Raw genomic sequence first — 15266 nt, forward strand, 5'->3', positions numbered from 1 at the left:
CGGAACACACTAAGATTAGATGTACTGGGTACGTTAGACGTCAGATGAAGACGGGCAAATTCCGTGCTCCCTGACTCGGCCGACACAACAAAAACCCTCCACCCTTCGTGGAAAGCGTCGTGCCAGCGGCTGATGCGCCCGCGAAAAGTAGGAGTCACACGGGAAGATGAGTCCCCACTACGATTTCTTACCGAACTTGCGTCACGATTCGTGTCGAGGAATCAGCGTGTCCTTTTCCTGCTTTCTTGTGATAAGTATTCGCCGCCAGCGACGACGAAGCGCTCGTTTCTTTACCTCGATTCAGATTCGTCTTTCCCCAAACATCGGAAGCCCTGATCGATCCTATTCTCCCTGCTTTCGCCTAGGGTTGGATTCGATACGCCCAACGCTTGGAGTCTGACTTTGGGGAATGGAGGCCAAGTCAACGGGGCGATTCACTCTCGGGAAGCAGTCGTCGCTCGCGCCGGATCGCGATGACGGCGAGCTCCAGGCCCTTCGATCCGGGGACCTCGATGGATTGCAGGTCCCGGAGGAGGTCGACGCCAACATCCGCCTCATGTACCTTGCCAACGAGGGCGATCTCGCCGGGATCGAGGAGACCCTTGCCTCTGGGGTCGACGTGAACTTCCGGGACATCGACAACCGCACAGCCCTCCATGTCGCTGCCTGCCAGGGCTTCGCTGACGTCGTCCAGCTGCTGCTCGACAGGGGGGCTCAGGTCGACCCGGAGGATCGGTGGGGCAGTACGGTGCGCGACACTGTTTCTTCTTCAGTTTCTCTGTTGTGAATTAACTATTGTTTCTTTCTTATTTTTTATGGACTTTTGGTGGGAAGACTAATATACGAATCTTGGTCATTGCTAGGATTTTGAATTGTGGCTAAGATGACCATGCTAGACTTGCATACATATGCATCGTGCATTCTGGCTGAATTAGTTGCCGCTCCAAAATTCATGTTGGTAAAAATTAAGTAGACGGGCTAGAGTCAGGACAATTAAAAACTTTGAACCGAGCAATAGGTGCTGCAATATTTCCCTTTGCAAGTTGCTGGATCCCTGTAGCATCTTGTTGTTTCTCTTTGGTGCTTTAATTCTTGCAGTCAGATGTTGTTAGTTCAATTCAAGACTTCCGAAAATGGATTCTCATAATTGTTCCTTGATTGTTGGGATGTAGTTTAATTAAGAGAAACGAATGCATGAATGACAAATATTTTGCTAACAAATCCCTTTGTTTTGTGTGAAGGTTTAGGAAAATTATTGAAAAAAATGGAAGAAATAGAAGAAAATTTATCTTGCAAAGTTAGTTTGTTTAATGCTAGAGCATATTCTACTTAGGATCTGTAGTTGTCTACATCACACAGTTTATATTATAACCATTGGCTACAACTGAGTATGCATAAGAATATAGCTTCCCGAGTTATCAACCATTCAGTTATATAGACAGTGTGATTTAATAGAAATTTTAACATTGAGAAATAGCTAAAATAATATGATGGCAGAATAACACTCGTCATCCAAAGGTTTAAGACTAAGAAAAACAGAAGTCATAAGCATTCTTAATTAACTTGTTGAATGAAATTTAACCATAGACCTACTTCATTCATGTTTGCATGTTCTAAATATTATATATATATATATATATATATATATATATATATATATATATATATATATATATATATATATATATATATATATATATATATATATGCACACACACACACACGCACATACATACACATACACATGCATACACATGCATAGACATACATAATATATATATGTATATATATGTGCGTGTGTATACATATACATATATATATGTGTGTGTGTGTGTATAGGTACATATATGTATATACATACATACATACATATTATAATACACACACACCCACACACACACACACACACATATTTATATATATATAATTCTTACATGGAAGTTTGAGTTTGTGTTCAGAGAGTAGTGGAGCAAGACTTGGTGCATGAAGAATTTAACAAGTGAGTTATCACAGTACAAGCTAAAACTCATTGAAGCTAGTTAAATTCAAGCTGATGATTGCAAGTGATATTCTGGAGTATGGTACCATCAAGATCTGAAGAAATAATCTACTAAAACTTTTAACATAAGAGTTAAAATATTAGTAATTTTTTTCACATAATGCTCTTTAGCCAATGCTTGTTAGTTTTAGCTGAAACTAGTTTCTCCTTAGCCAATGCTGGTTATTTTTTGCTGAAACTAGTTGGTTTCAACAAAATTTTACGAGAACCAAATGAATCTGGATGGACATGACATCCAGGTGAAGCATTGATTCATTGTGAGGAGAACTGTTGAGCATATTGGCTGAAAGTCATAATTCTGTTTGAACTTGGCAGTGAGGTCATAATATCTGGATTGAGTTAAATGAATTTTTTATCAATGATGATTATCCACATGGTGTATGCATAATGAAAGTTTATTCATTATTGTTTGGTTTTAGTCTTAAGTCAAATTTCATCACTATTGCTCCTGCTAAACAGCCACTTGCAGATGCAGTTCATTACAATAACCATGAAGTGATCAAGCTTTTTGAGAAGCATGGTGCCAAGCTACGGGTACATCATTGAAGACCTATTAGTCTTTCCAGTTTGATGAAAAGGCAGTTATCTTTTCTTTTAATAAATTCTTGTGGCATTAGTTCTTGTTGTTTTGTATCTTCTGCAGGTGACTCCTATGCGTGTTGAGAATGCCCGTGAAGTCCCTGAATATGAGATTGACCCCAGCGAACTTGATTTCACTAACAGTGTTAACATAACTAAGGTACATTTTCTCATGTTCATCTGCAACTATGATAACATATGTCCTTAACTGTAACTTTGTGTTGTTTTCCTTTTCTTATGTTCAATCAGTCAGTGCATGGTAGTAACATGTTTAGCATTAATCTCTGTTATTTGGCTTTTAACTTTCTGTCCTTAATCAGAATAGTTTTTCCAATTATTTAACACTGTATACTTCTTCTATGTTTTAGTATTGGCATTTGAATGAAGATATTTACAAATTGTTGAAAGCTAAATAAAAAATAATAATGCCAATTGGAGCTCAAAATCCAACTGCTTAAGTTGTTGACTGCATGAATATCTTTTCTGCTTTGATCTCTGCTTATGCTCAATCGACCTATTAAGGGTTGTCATGTCTCTTTCTTCTGCCTCCATTGACTTTCCAAGTTTTCTTAAGCTTCAATCTTCCTTGTGGCTCCTCCCACATGTAATAATTCCCTGGACTTGTTGTTGGTGCATTTCATGATCTCCTTTGTGTATGTGAAAGCAACCTTAGTAGTCCCTAGTTTATCCTAATACTTGCACCCTCCAAGTTATTTGTTCTATCATATATTACTGTATCTCATATGATAGATAAACTTTTGTTTATATCAAGGTCCGCAATACCGTATCGTACCGGAGTTTTGATGTGGGCTCGGTACCGGTACAGTACGGTATACCGCTCGGTACACCCAGGTGTACCGAGCGGTATATTCATGCGTGCCGAGCACTGTAGCAGTGCTATACTACTACAGTACCGGACCGGTAACAGGCGGTCCGCTTACCGGAAGCCTGTCGGACCGGTATGTACCACCCGTACCGGATGGTACGGACCGGTACTGCAGACCATGGTTTATATTCTGTTCATGGAAACATTCACATGTATCTAGTTGTGTGCTGGTCAAAGCAGGTCAAGTCTTATTGTACTTAGAGCTGCACCTGTAGATGCACTAGTTAAACAAGGTGAGTGAATTAGGATTATTGATGTGCAGAGAGAGAAATATCTAAGAGAAATTCATTAAAAATGATGGCTCCTAGTTTGACTAGTGGTTAATGCTGATAGAAGATTTATGTAGCTGACTTAAATAGTTGGGAGCTTATGACTTCTTTCATTGCTGTTTTAACGTCGTATGACCACTGTGATTCTGCAATCTAGGGATTTTCGCTTCATTTACATTCAAGCTGCTCTGAAATAACTAAAATAACTCCTATTAAATGACTTTCAGCTCTGCAGAAATTTGTCTTTGTAATTGACATTATATTAATGATTTAAACTTATCCTGTTTTTTCTGAAGTCGAAAGTTGATGTAACTTCTCCTGTTAATACAACTTATTACCTCCCCTTTTTTTACCAATGTCATCTTTTAGGGAACATTTATTATAGCAAAATGGCGAGGAATTCAAGTCGCTGTGAAGAAGTTCAGTGATGATGTAATGGCTGATGAGGATAAATTGTGGGTTGGTCCTATTTTTTTTCTGCATATTTTTATGTTTGCAAATTGTAATGTCTACTTGATGTACCTGTTGCATTCAGGTTTTGGTTCATTTATTTGTTGGTTAGGATTTCTTTATATTTTGCAGAAGGGCATTCAGGGATGAGCTTGCATTGCTTCAGCAAATACGGCATCCAAATGTTGTCCAGTTTTTGGGTGCTGTTACTCAAAGTAGTCCAATGATGATTGTCACAGAATATTTGCGCAAGGTTGTTCCTCTAAGTGTGAAATACTCAGCTTGGTAGCTAAATGGATTCTAGCTGGCTATATAAACCTGGTTGCTCAATATTTTCTTACTTTCTTGTTCTTCCATTTTCATGAAAGTGGCATGAGAGCAATGACCAAATTGGCTGCTCAATTATCTCCTCATGCTGAGTGATTCCTTTGAAATGCATACATTGTTAGTATGTCAAGTATGAAGTATGAACCTAGCTTTTGTATTTCATGTACATATACGAGTTGGAGGGATGGGCAAGGGAGAAAGAGACTGGGGAAAAGACAAGAAAACAGAGACTATCATGCATTAAGATGAAAATGAAAGCTATCCTGACATGCATCAGTGAACTTTGTCTCAATTTCACATGTATGCTAGGTAACTATCAATGATTCTCTACATGAGAAGCGTGACCTTGTTTGACCCCCAAGTATTGACATGTGTATATTAAGAAGGGTCTACTTTCATGTTGTTCACCAGAATAGATGAGTGCATGTTGCCAACGTATCAGTTCAGTGAACGATTTCTTTGCAAACCACCTATTTGCTTTTCCAGTGATTGGTTACCTTTTCTTTTACAGACAGAAAACTTTTTTTGCTTGAGTGAAGATGTCATTCAGATCATTAGTTCTCATTCATATGCAGGGTGATCTACGGGCCTATCTGAATCGGAAACGAACTCTAAGCCCATCCTCAGCAGTGCTATTTGCGCTTGATATTGCTAGGTTGGTTCACTTTTTATTTTCTTATTATTGTATTATTTGTGTGTATTTTTGAGGAATGCCAATGGAAATGCAAATTCTTTAGTGGTTATTTCTTACCATAATTCAAATTTTTATCTTCAGTTAATTGAGCATAAACTAATATTTTTTAAACAAATATATTAGAGGGATGAATTATTTACACGAGCATAAACCTGAAGCCATAATTCACCGTGATCTTGAGCCTTCGTAAGTGTCCAGATACTTATCGTTTGCTCTCTGATCTGAATTGTGTGTTTATCTTATTATTTGCCTGACAGCCTCTATTGTCTAAACATTTTTGCTTCAGAAATATCTTGCGAGATGATTCTGGGCATCTGAAAGTTGCAGATTTTGGAGTTAGCAAGTTGTTAAAAGTGGCAAAGACTGTAAAAGAGGAAAGACCATTGACATGTCTTGACACTGCATGTGAGTGTGGCAATATTCTCTTATGCTTTTTTAATTTTATTCAAACAATAGTTAATTTTCCGTTAGGCTACTGGCTCTGGATCTTTGTGATCCTATATCTTGCTAGACTTTGATCTTCTCTTTGAACATGAAAAATATGGTTTCGTCAAAGTTTAGTAAATATCCACCGACATATGAGATCTTCTATATGCCTATCTAATAAAGCATGCTACAAAACAGAATACAAGCATATTATGGACTGTTGAGTCTAGTTTGTTAATCAAGCATTAAAAGTTAGTTGGGATTGCGGAGAAAAGATTTACCTACTTTTTTCTGACATTTTGGTGCCTGTTCATGTTTTGTGTCGCCACTCACTAAAGAATTCCAGTATATCATGATTTGGTTGTATCATTCTTATTCTTTTATGGTTTCACTATATACAGGCAGGTATGTGGCACCAGAAGTCTTCCTCAATGAGGAGTATGATACAAAAGTGGATGTCTTTTCATTTGCTTTGATCCTGCAAGAGGTAAAGGATTTGCTTTCATTTAATTTCAAGAACTTATTTTAGTCATGGATTTGAACGTGAATCTGTTGCGAGAAATAAGCTACTGCACCAACAAATGTTTAGGATCTATCCTTTTTGTCTGTCTTTTTTTATATGCATGAGGTGTATTGTGATTGAACTTCGACAATTGTGACAGGTTCGGCTACATGACTTTATAGTTTAGTAGTAGTAGTTTGAAGTTTGAACTATGAAGTATGCTAAATTTCAGTTATAGTACTTTTGCTTTCTTGTCCTTTCTTACTCTCTGTTTATCTCATCTCATGGAGATATACTTTCTTATTTACTATTAACACAAGTTAGTCTGATACTTGATTGACCATGAAGGATTCTTGTGAAGCTTGAGAAACTAAGAGCCTGTTGTTATTGTAATAAATGTTCTTTTGGCTTTAGACTCTAAGCTTCCTTTAAATTGTTAAGTACCATATTACTGCTTCTTCCCCTTACATTTGTTATGCACCAATTTGACATTTAATACTCATGCCAACTTAAAATCGAGTGGAGGTGCGGAACTAAGTTTTCTAGTTGAAATTGGCTATCTAAGCTATCTTTGAGACTCGATACACCTAAATAATTTAATATATACTGAGATTATTTCTTTGTGTAATTGTGATAAAATTGTACTTGGGTATATGATTATTATGGATATATTTTATCTTACTAGTCACTTGTGGCTAAGGCCAATGCATTGTCATATTGCATTAACATTTTCAACCCTTTATCATTTCTCTAGATGATTGAAGGATGCCCACCTTTTTCCTATAAACAAGATAATGAAGTTCCAAAAGCATATGTGTCTAAACAGAGACCACCTTTTAGGGCTCCACCAAAACAGTATGGTCATGGATTAAAAGAGTAAGTTTTGTTCTTACTTTGATATTCTTTAGTTGGTCTAATTTATTATTTTCATTATTATATTACTTTTTTGGGCACAACCAGCAATGCTTTATTGTTTAGATTTGATGATGCTGATTAGCTTTGTTCTTTGTTTTGCTTTTGGATGGTAAAACCAATTAACATGCACATTTAACACTTAGGTTTGCTATGTGATAAGTTATTGTCTCCCTCGAAGAATGGATTTCCCACTTTGATGTGCAAATGCATGATCTACATGAAGCAGCATTTACATCATAAACTGATTTGTGTTGGCTTCATTGATCTCATTTTATCTGTTAGGAGTATAATATTCTCAGATAATACAATTGTAGTATCAGTTGCACACTATATTTTATCTTGTATTTCAACAGTTATTTGCTAGTTTTTGCTCAAGCCTGATAACACTCATTAGTTTTATTCAATCATAAACAAATACATTTTTTTGTTGCTAGGGAATCTCATTTGAAATATCCTTCTCTTTACTATCAACTTAAGTTGACTTCTAAAGCTTGAGGCTATAGAATCAGGTATTTTGATTAATCAGTAATGATGATCATAAGATATGTTTTACTATGGACATTATTTATCTCAAATCAAAGAATAAGGAATTGTGGAGAATCTTCATTCCCCTAATTTTTTTCTTCTTTTCATTTTCTTTGGCAAGTTGCCTTGGAGTGGTCATAAATTCAGAAAAGAGATATATACTTAGGGACAAGATCTGTCATACCGAAGCGTACCGCCCATATCGGGCAATACATACCGGTCCGACAGGTTACCAGTACGCGGACCGCCCGGTACCGCAACAGGGTGTACCGCTCGGTACGCCCTGATGTACTGCCCGGTACATTGGTACCGTACCGTATCGAGCCCGGGTTGAAACGCCGATATGGTACGGTACAGCGAACCTTGCTCAGGGATCTTTTGGATGAATGAGGACAAATATAATCGGCTTTTCAATGGTATGACACAAGAGCCAGGTGGGTTTTGCATGATGAGAGGGAGGTCATGTGATAGGTGTGATACGTACTACCAGAGTATCAATCAACCTTCCCATTGTTATACCATTTTTGTTTGTCATTTTTTACTTTCAGTTGCCATAACCCACCTAGTACCTTCACCTATATATTGCCATTTGTTTCTCTTTCTCTAGTCAATTTTTGTCTTTAAATATAGAAAGATTTACTCTCGTTTCTTTATGTGTTGTAAAATCTAAGACATGTCATTTTTATTAAGTTTTTGCCTAGTCCAATTTTAATTTCATGAACTCTAAACTAAGGCCTGTCGACCAAAGCTCTATTCAACTATAAAATTGATTTCAGCTATGGTAGCAATTTTAAATATTAAACTAAAAATTTAATTACTACCAGTACCGTGGTCCATTGTAATTTTATTTGGCCTGAATGAAACTAAGTCTTGAGGCTAGTTGCATCAGTTTGATGAATGTCCTCGATGGTACACTTAAGTTCCTTAGAGAAAAATGTGATACTATGCTTTGGGAAACTTTTTGAGCTTCAGTGTTTCGCATTAGGAGCTCCGAAAATTTTTGAACGAGTAGCTACAATTTAGCATTTATTGTAATAAATTTTGGGATCTTTTGCTAAGAATATCTTTTATGTATATCAAGGGGCAAAATATGAAGAAAGATGCATCTTTGTTGTTTGATGATTCCTTTGTCTTGGTAAATTTCAGATGTTGTTATAAAAGATTTTAAGGAGAAAATTCCACATATTTGTTTCAAAACAAGAATTTGTAGGATTCACGTGATCATTTGGAGCCTGGATGATATTATGCAATGAGCAAATTTAACACACAAAACAATACTGTGGAATCAATAAGTCATGCAATATATGCTTTATGTAGGGGCCTAATCCATGAGAATTTCCTGTTTTCCTCTTCTTGTAAACCTTTCAGCACTTTTTCCCACCATCCCATTTGTCGTTATTCCAGCCACAACATGCTCTAGTTCATATGATTGTTTGTCACAGAGATGAGGTTACTTGATAAAATAAAAAACAACATATAGACATTAAGTAAGCAAAATATGTATATCTTGAGCGGTATCCAAAAAAAGTATGCATATTTCCCAAATAGTTGGAACATTACAATTTGTTGTTGTTGTAATTGTTATAACCTCTATGACGAACAAGGGTTGCTCTGCCAAATCTTTGATTTTCATGGTTGTAATAATGTAGTTGGCATTTTTTGTTAAATAACTTATCTGGTTTGATTCATTTTCCATGTTTCTGAATACCACTGTCCTAGATCTTGGTGTTGATTATGCCTCTAATTAATGCCAACAAAGAAGACTCCATGCTTGTCCAGAATTAGTTTCTTATTGTTGTTGCTTTTGTTATCACAGAAGATTGACTGGATCTGATACAACATCTTTCCCCCTTATAGGTTGATTGAGCATTGCTGGAGTGAAAATCCTGCTGACAGACCAACATTTAGAGAAATAATTGATCGGTTGTCAAAAATTCAAAACCATATTGCTCAAAAACGCCGTTGGAAGGTAAGTTTGTTCAATTTCTACCTCGGGTTGCAGCTTTTTTCCTTGTAATTGGCTTCCCATGTTTTCTGGAACTAGTATTTTCTATATACTCTTGCTACTTAGTTCAGAAAGTACAAAAAAACAATTACTATTTTCTGTTACTCCTTCAGAATTGTGCTACTGATTAGCTGAGTTTTCAAAATACCAGGAGAATTTAGATCAGTCCTATCTAAATCATTTTTTGGTGAAAGTTTGATTCAATTTCCACCTATGTATGCACATAGTGCAGATGGTCATATCTAGGAAGTACAAATGCATAACATTGTGGATTCCTACTACCTCTGAATTGCTGGAGGGAAGCAAATTTTAAAAAATTAATCACATTTTTATCAGAACATTATGAAGCTTAAAAATCGATGTCGACTTAAAGTTCCATGCGGTAAAAAGATTATACTTTTAGTTCTTGTGATGCAAGAGCATTCAGTTGTACTAGTCTTAATTCTTCAGTGGCGCATGTACCCATACTTGATTTCTTGCAAATACTGAAACCACAAATAGCCGAACATATAGATATATTGCGGAGAACATAATCATAAACTCAACAGCAAACCATAATGTCAATTATTCGTGATCGACTGCATAAATCTTTTTATACCATTGAGTTCTGTTTTTGGGTAGTATCAATTGTCAAATTAAAAGCTGTTGAATCTCCTATTATTGTTTCTAATGAAATTTTCTTAAGCTTCCTTCTTTTATCATCATACTACTAATTTAAAATAACTCTATCCTGTTTCTTCAGAAGCATCTGTAAGTCTTCTTTGGGCATGATTATTTTCTTAAATGGTTTTTTCTTGTTTTATCTTCTATTTGAGTAATTGCAATTGTTGATGGATGTAAATGTTTCTCACTCTGTCCTTTCTGGTAACCTAAAAAATCCATCTTACCACAACGTTTATGATATAATCAAACTGTAATATAATAATCGACATGACATAGTGCAGTGGACAAAATTGTTTTAGGTGTACATAAAAACATTACAAAGTTTCTTACTCTTACACCTTTTTCAGTTTTCATAGGGAAATACTTTTTAAGTGTGCTAAAAATTGAAAAATAAATTGGAGATGTAAGTGACCAATTTGGTTTGTGAGTATTTATTTTGATCATTGTATTCTTATTTTGACTGCCCCTGTTTCAACAGAGAACCTCATGCAACTTAATTTGGCTGCATCAAAATTACATTTGGTTTTCAGTAGCTGCACCACATACTTTCTCTGACAGTTATGAACTTAAAAAGTACTGGTTTTGTCACTTTCTTGTTGCATTGCCAGGTGACGCCATTAAAATGTTTCCAGAATTTTGAGGCCATATGGAAGAAAGACGGTGGTAGCACCCGCTCATCCCGTTCATCCACCACAAACTTGTAACTTCTATCGGATGTTCCAAATAAGAGTAAGATACCGAGATGCTAGTTCTGTTTGGTGTAATCTACTGTTGAACGACATACAATGTTATACAACCGCAAGGCCCTTTGCCAAACTAATGTAATATGTCTTTTTCATGGTTGATTTTTTGGTGCTTACAGGAATCATCTAATCACATTTTTTTTTGTGCTGAGATCATCTCATAACTCGTAGCTTTGGATTGTCTGGTGATAGGTAAAATGTATCATTGCAATTGTGTTGGGGCCTTCCTTCGTGATAACACATACCTTGCCATGTGACAATGATCATTTTATTCTTTGTCCGCATGCATGCGTATATAAGGATGATATGTGACTTTTGATTCTCGTATTGACCTGACCCATGCACAATCTCTTGGAACATATGGAGTGGCTGAAATCCATCATGGTTTGTATCGCTGTTACTCTCTGATTGAAAATTTTCATAGCAAGTTGACTAAGGATGCTTGATCTTTATGTTTAAGCAAGTAGAAATCGTCTTCGATGTATGGCTGGAATGCAGTCTCCAGCAATCATATGTATGGCAGGAGAAACAGTTCCAAGGAAAACAAAAGGCACGGAATATGAGCCTTATTTGGGGTTTTCAGTCGACAGACAGACGGCAAATAATACCCACACATATTAGTTCCACGCACTTAGTAGGCTACAGTACAGATGGGGTTGGGGGGAGCGGGAACACCGACGGCTCCTTGACGCCGATGCGACATCAGACTCGAGCAAGGCGACGGATATCCATGGGGTAGGCGTCACCAGGAGACCGCGCGCTGTAAGATCTTTTGCCAATGATGATGTTTGCAGCTTCGGTTGGATGGAACGCGTCGAAGAAGAGGTACTCATCCCTGTTCGGACAGGGGGCTTGGTAAGGCAGACATGTAATCTGGCCATTGTTCCTCCCCACCCCACAGCATCCCCTGTTCGTCACGCTCAACCCTGAAGCACACAGACCCACGACGTGATGCAACCAACAACAACGTATCGTAAGTGTTTGATGAAATGACGATGAAGGCAGGCGACCGATGTTCCTCACCGTTGGCTGCCGGGTTCCGCAAGATATCTTCGAATATGCCGTAGCCATTGATGTAAATGAAGTGCGCTCCGTCCAAGGCGTTGAACTCATCCACCAGATCGATCAGCTTCGCGTTAAAGATTCTGATCGCGCTGTTGATCTCCTCGACGCAGGCGACGCCGTTGGGGCTCCGTTGAGCCAACTCGTTCGGGCTGCACCCCACCTGTCCCACTCCTATCAACACCACCTTCCTCGCTCCGTAGTTGTACAGAGTCTAAAGCACATGAGAACGAGCAACTAACTCATCGGTATCATGTCGAGATCTGCCATTGATGCTGCCATAGTTGAACCGGAAAAGAAAGACTAACCCTGAGCTGCTGCGAATACTGTTGGATCAGCTTGTCGGCGTACTGTTCCGGGGTGTACTGTTGACCGGTCGAGTAGAACGCCGGCATGAAGTAGTTGTTGAGGTAGTCGTTGCTCCCCAAGCCGACGGAGAATATGCATTTGCTGAGGTAATTAGCTGCAGAGTCCTCATCTCCCAGTATGCTGACCATCTCCTGCACCGCCGATTGATAGTTCCGCAGTTGTCCCCCGAAAGGAATCCTCCCACCCTGCAAGCCCAAGCCTAGACAAGTTAGTTCTCTTCTCCATGTAGATCTCTAGGTGTCAAGCAACCTTTCAGAGAAGGCGTACCAGTTGTTGGCCGGTTTCCTCCCTTATTCCGGCGGCAGCGGAGGCGAAGTTTACACCGGTGAGAAGCGCTTGCCCTCTCGTGCTTGCGTAAGGTGGGACGAAATCGTCGAAACCCAGCTGTTGAGCTGCACAAATCAATCATAACTTTAGCCTCCAATACCCAATGCTAACTTCGACACCATGATCCATCTGTTCATGGTGTTAGAACATTACATACTTTTACCAAATATCGAAGCAGAGCATTCCTAACTGGTTCTAAAGTTGCTACTCTTCCCCAAGCGGATAGGATCACCAGAAGGAAAGCAAACCTAAAATAGTGATCACGTGAAGATAATAAATGGAGTTAGGAGCACCCGATCCGATGACCGAGTATACTCATATCCTGCATTTACTGTTCTGAGCCTCGCAGTCGAAGCCGATTCATCCCTATGCTCTGTTCAAGTACGTGACTGCGGCCTGCCAAACTATTAGTACGTGACGCAGAACGTACCACATCCTGGCTTGCTTAATATGGTAGAGCACAAGAACATGGAATTTGTCACAGACAAACTATTAGTTGGCTGCAGCATAAAAGATATAGCCCAGACCACGAGGCTCCCACCACTGCAAGCTTAATGGCATAGCATGGACGCCGCCGCCGCCCGATTCACGTGTTCCGGACTCAGTGCGGTGACTCGTGTGTGCCGGCCACTAAACTACCTATGCTTTCTGGTTTGGATAGAATGATCAAGAGGACATGTTTCATTAAGGTTTAGAAGCGAACGATGGCGAGCAAGAATTCTACCATTCTCCTGCACGAACAATGATGGCGAATGGGGTACGATATCTTCTCGATGTAGAGAAGTATCAGTTGTCATTATGGCAGACACTGTTGCAGCATTACTTGAGCGACTAAGAACAGAAGCGGAAAACTATACTTGGCATGCGTAGAACGCCATACCAATAACGTCCACGGTGGTCAAGCCATTGGTGAACCTCCCGCTCGGGCCGCTGGGGAAGTCGATGCCGTACGGCGGGTAATTGGCGACCGCCAACGACGCGATGTTGTTGTTGTTGCCGTTGTCGACGAGCGAGTCACCGAAGATGAAGTAGCACGGGACTTGCGGCTCCGGTCGCACCGACACGAACGCCGCCCAGAGCAGCAGCCACCGCGCGCCCAGCATCGTCCTTCTCAGCTCAACGTGAGCCATGAAGCAGGAATAGGAAGCGATGGGGAGGTGGGAAGTAAAAGGCCACATGGAGGGAGATATATATAAGGGAAGCAAGGAAGGAGACAAGGATTAGGGTATCGGTTGGGAGAGTCGGGTTGGTCCAGTGCATTAAAGCCCTCGCGAGCTTAACGTGGACGCAGAGGCGAGCACAGTCTCGGAGTTGAGACGGAGTTCCTTCAACCTTCCTCAGAAATAATAGCTTACATGTATGAGATTATGATCACCTAATTAAGTCTTTAAAATGACATCAAATGCTAGTCAAGTCTAAATCGATCTCTTTAATAATCAATTGAGATCAATAGTTCAATGCCGACAGATTAGGTTTTACCATCAAATGGTGCATGGCCAACAAAGTCGAGAGTACAGACTTCATGCAAACATAGGCAGAAGTACTATATATGCACCAACCGTGAGCTCATGTTCGATCTGTATATGATCTGCTGTCCTAACTTGAGCAGTACCAAGTAAATGGCCTGCTGTATGTAGCTGAAGTAGTACTAATGGTCATAAACGTCAGCTAATAATGCAAGAGAGACATGTACACCATCTACATTTACCGGCTCATTTACTGAGCCTTCCAAGTTGTGACAGAGAACATTAGAAACCATGTGTGGAGTAGGTTGTCTGCTTCTTGTGGAACTAAGAGACAAAAATGATGGGCAGAGGAAGAAGAAAGAAACTCTATATCTATCAACGAAGACCAATAATTTTCCTTCTTATTTGGATTTCATTCATACCTCAATCTTGAGGTCAAAGGATTCATTTCACGCTGTGATTCCACAGCTTGTTGGGTTGGATATCCGCGTGACACTTGCATCATAATGTGGGCGACTTGAATCGAGGCAATAAATTAGGCTGTGGAGCACTTCATCTAATCCTTGCCTTCCAATTCAATGGTGGTAACAGCAAGTGGGAGTGATGAGTCCCCACACTTGTTCTTCTCGAGTTTAGAGCGAGAACATATACGTGGAGTTCATCGTAGATTTAGCAGCCAGTTGTGATTACCATTAATGCAGTCTCATGATAGAGTAGTCGGTCGAAACAGATGAGAGGTCTTCTTCTCCTTCGTCATGCCTCGTGAACAAAGACATCTGATGGATATGGATGTTAGATGTTGACAACATCCATCACACAAGAAAAAGACGGGCTTTGACTCGTAATTGAAGCGAATCCATCCCAACACAATGCTTCGTGGTGATTAGATCGGCTGCACCGTAATGTGAATCTGCTTGGGCAATGCGAATGATGTCTTCTCATACCGAATTAGGCAGCTCACCATCAATCAACCAAATTTGGGTGCTCATCAGACCGATC

At 39.2% G+C, this 15266-nt stretch overlaps 2 protein-coding genes across 2 annotated transcripts; one reads left to right on the forward strand and one right to left on the reverse strand.

Annotated features, from left to right (window-relative positions):
* Positions 1 to 222: 222 nt before the first annotated feature.
* On the forward strand, positions 223 to 11145 carry LOC135676860 (serine/threonine-protein kinase 12-like). The gene is made up of 12 exons (XM_065188513.1): positions 223 to 748; positions 2519 to 2593; positions 2703 to 2798; positions 4163 to 4248; positions 4376 to 4496; positions 5146 to 5225; positions 5388 to 5450; positions 5551 to 5669; positions 6092 to 6177; positions 6947 to 7068; positions 9490 to 9601; positions 10909 to 11145. Exons 1-12 carry the CDS (start codon positions 410 to 412, stop codon positions 11002 to 11004), a joined length of 1395 nt encoding a protein of 464 aa, XP_065044585.1. The 5' UTR covers positions 223 to 409; the 3' UTR covers positions 11005 to 11145.
* Positions 11146 to 11582: 437 nt separating this feature from the next.
* LOC135677817 (GDSL esterase/lipase At5g45670-like) lies at positions 11583 to 13946 on the reverse strand. Its single transcript, XM_065190226.1, has 5 exons — positions 13682 to 13946; positions 12742 to 12866; positions 12414 to 12659; positions 12067 to 12319; positions 11583 to 11969 (listed from the first exon to the last, which is right to left on the reverse strand). Exons 1-5 carry the CDS (start codon positions 13929 to 13931, stop codon positions 11746 to 11748), a joined length of 1098 nt encoding a protein of 365 aa, XP_065046298.1. The 5' UTR covers positions 13932 to 13946; the 3' UTR covers positions 11583 to 11745.
* Between the last annotated feature and the right edge of the window lie 1320 nt (positions 13947 to 15266).

This window comes from Musa acuminata, chromosome BXJ1-6 (assembly GCF_036884655.1).
Source record: "Musa acuminata AAA Group cultivar baxijiao chromosome BXJ1-6, Cavendish_Baxijiao_AAA, whole genome shotgun sequence".
NCBI classification, from domain to species: domain Eukaryota; kingdom Viridiplantae; phylum Streptophyta; class Magnoliopsida; order Zingiberales; family Musaceae; genus Musa; species Musa acuminata.

Coding starts and splice junctions, on each gene's coding strand:
- LOC135676860 (XM_065188513.1), top strand. CDS start 410: ATGGAGGCCAAGTCAACGGGGCGATTCACTCTCGGGAAGCAGTCGTCG. Junction 5,451..5,550: donor CACCGTGATCTTGAGCCTTC/GTAAGTGTCCAG, acceptor TTTTTGCTTCAG/AAATATCTTGCGAGATGATT. Junction 5,670..6,091: donor GACATGTCTTGACACTGCAT/GTGAGTGTGGCA, acceptor CACTATATACAG/GCAGGTATGTGGCACCAGAA.
- LOC135677817 (XM_065190226.1), bottom strand. CDS start 13,931: ATGGCTCACGTTGAGCTGAGAAGGACGATGCTGGGCGCGCGGTGGCTG. Junction 12,660..12,741: donor AGGAAACCGGCCAACAACTG/GTACGCCTTCTC, acceptor TTGGGCTTGCAG/GGTGGGAGGATTCCTTTCGG. Junction 12,320..12,413: donor AGTATTCGCAGCAGCTCAGG/GTTAGTCTTTCT, acceptor CATGTGCTTTAG/ACTCTGTACAACTACGGAGC.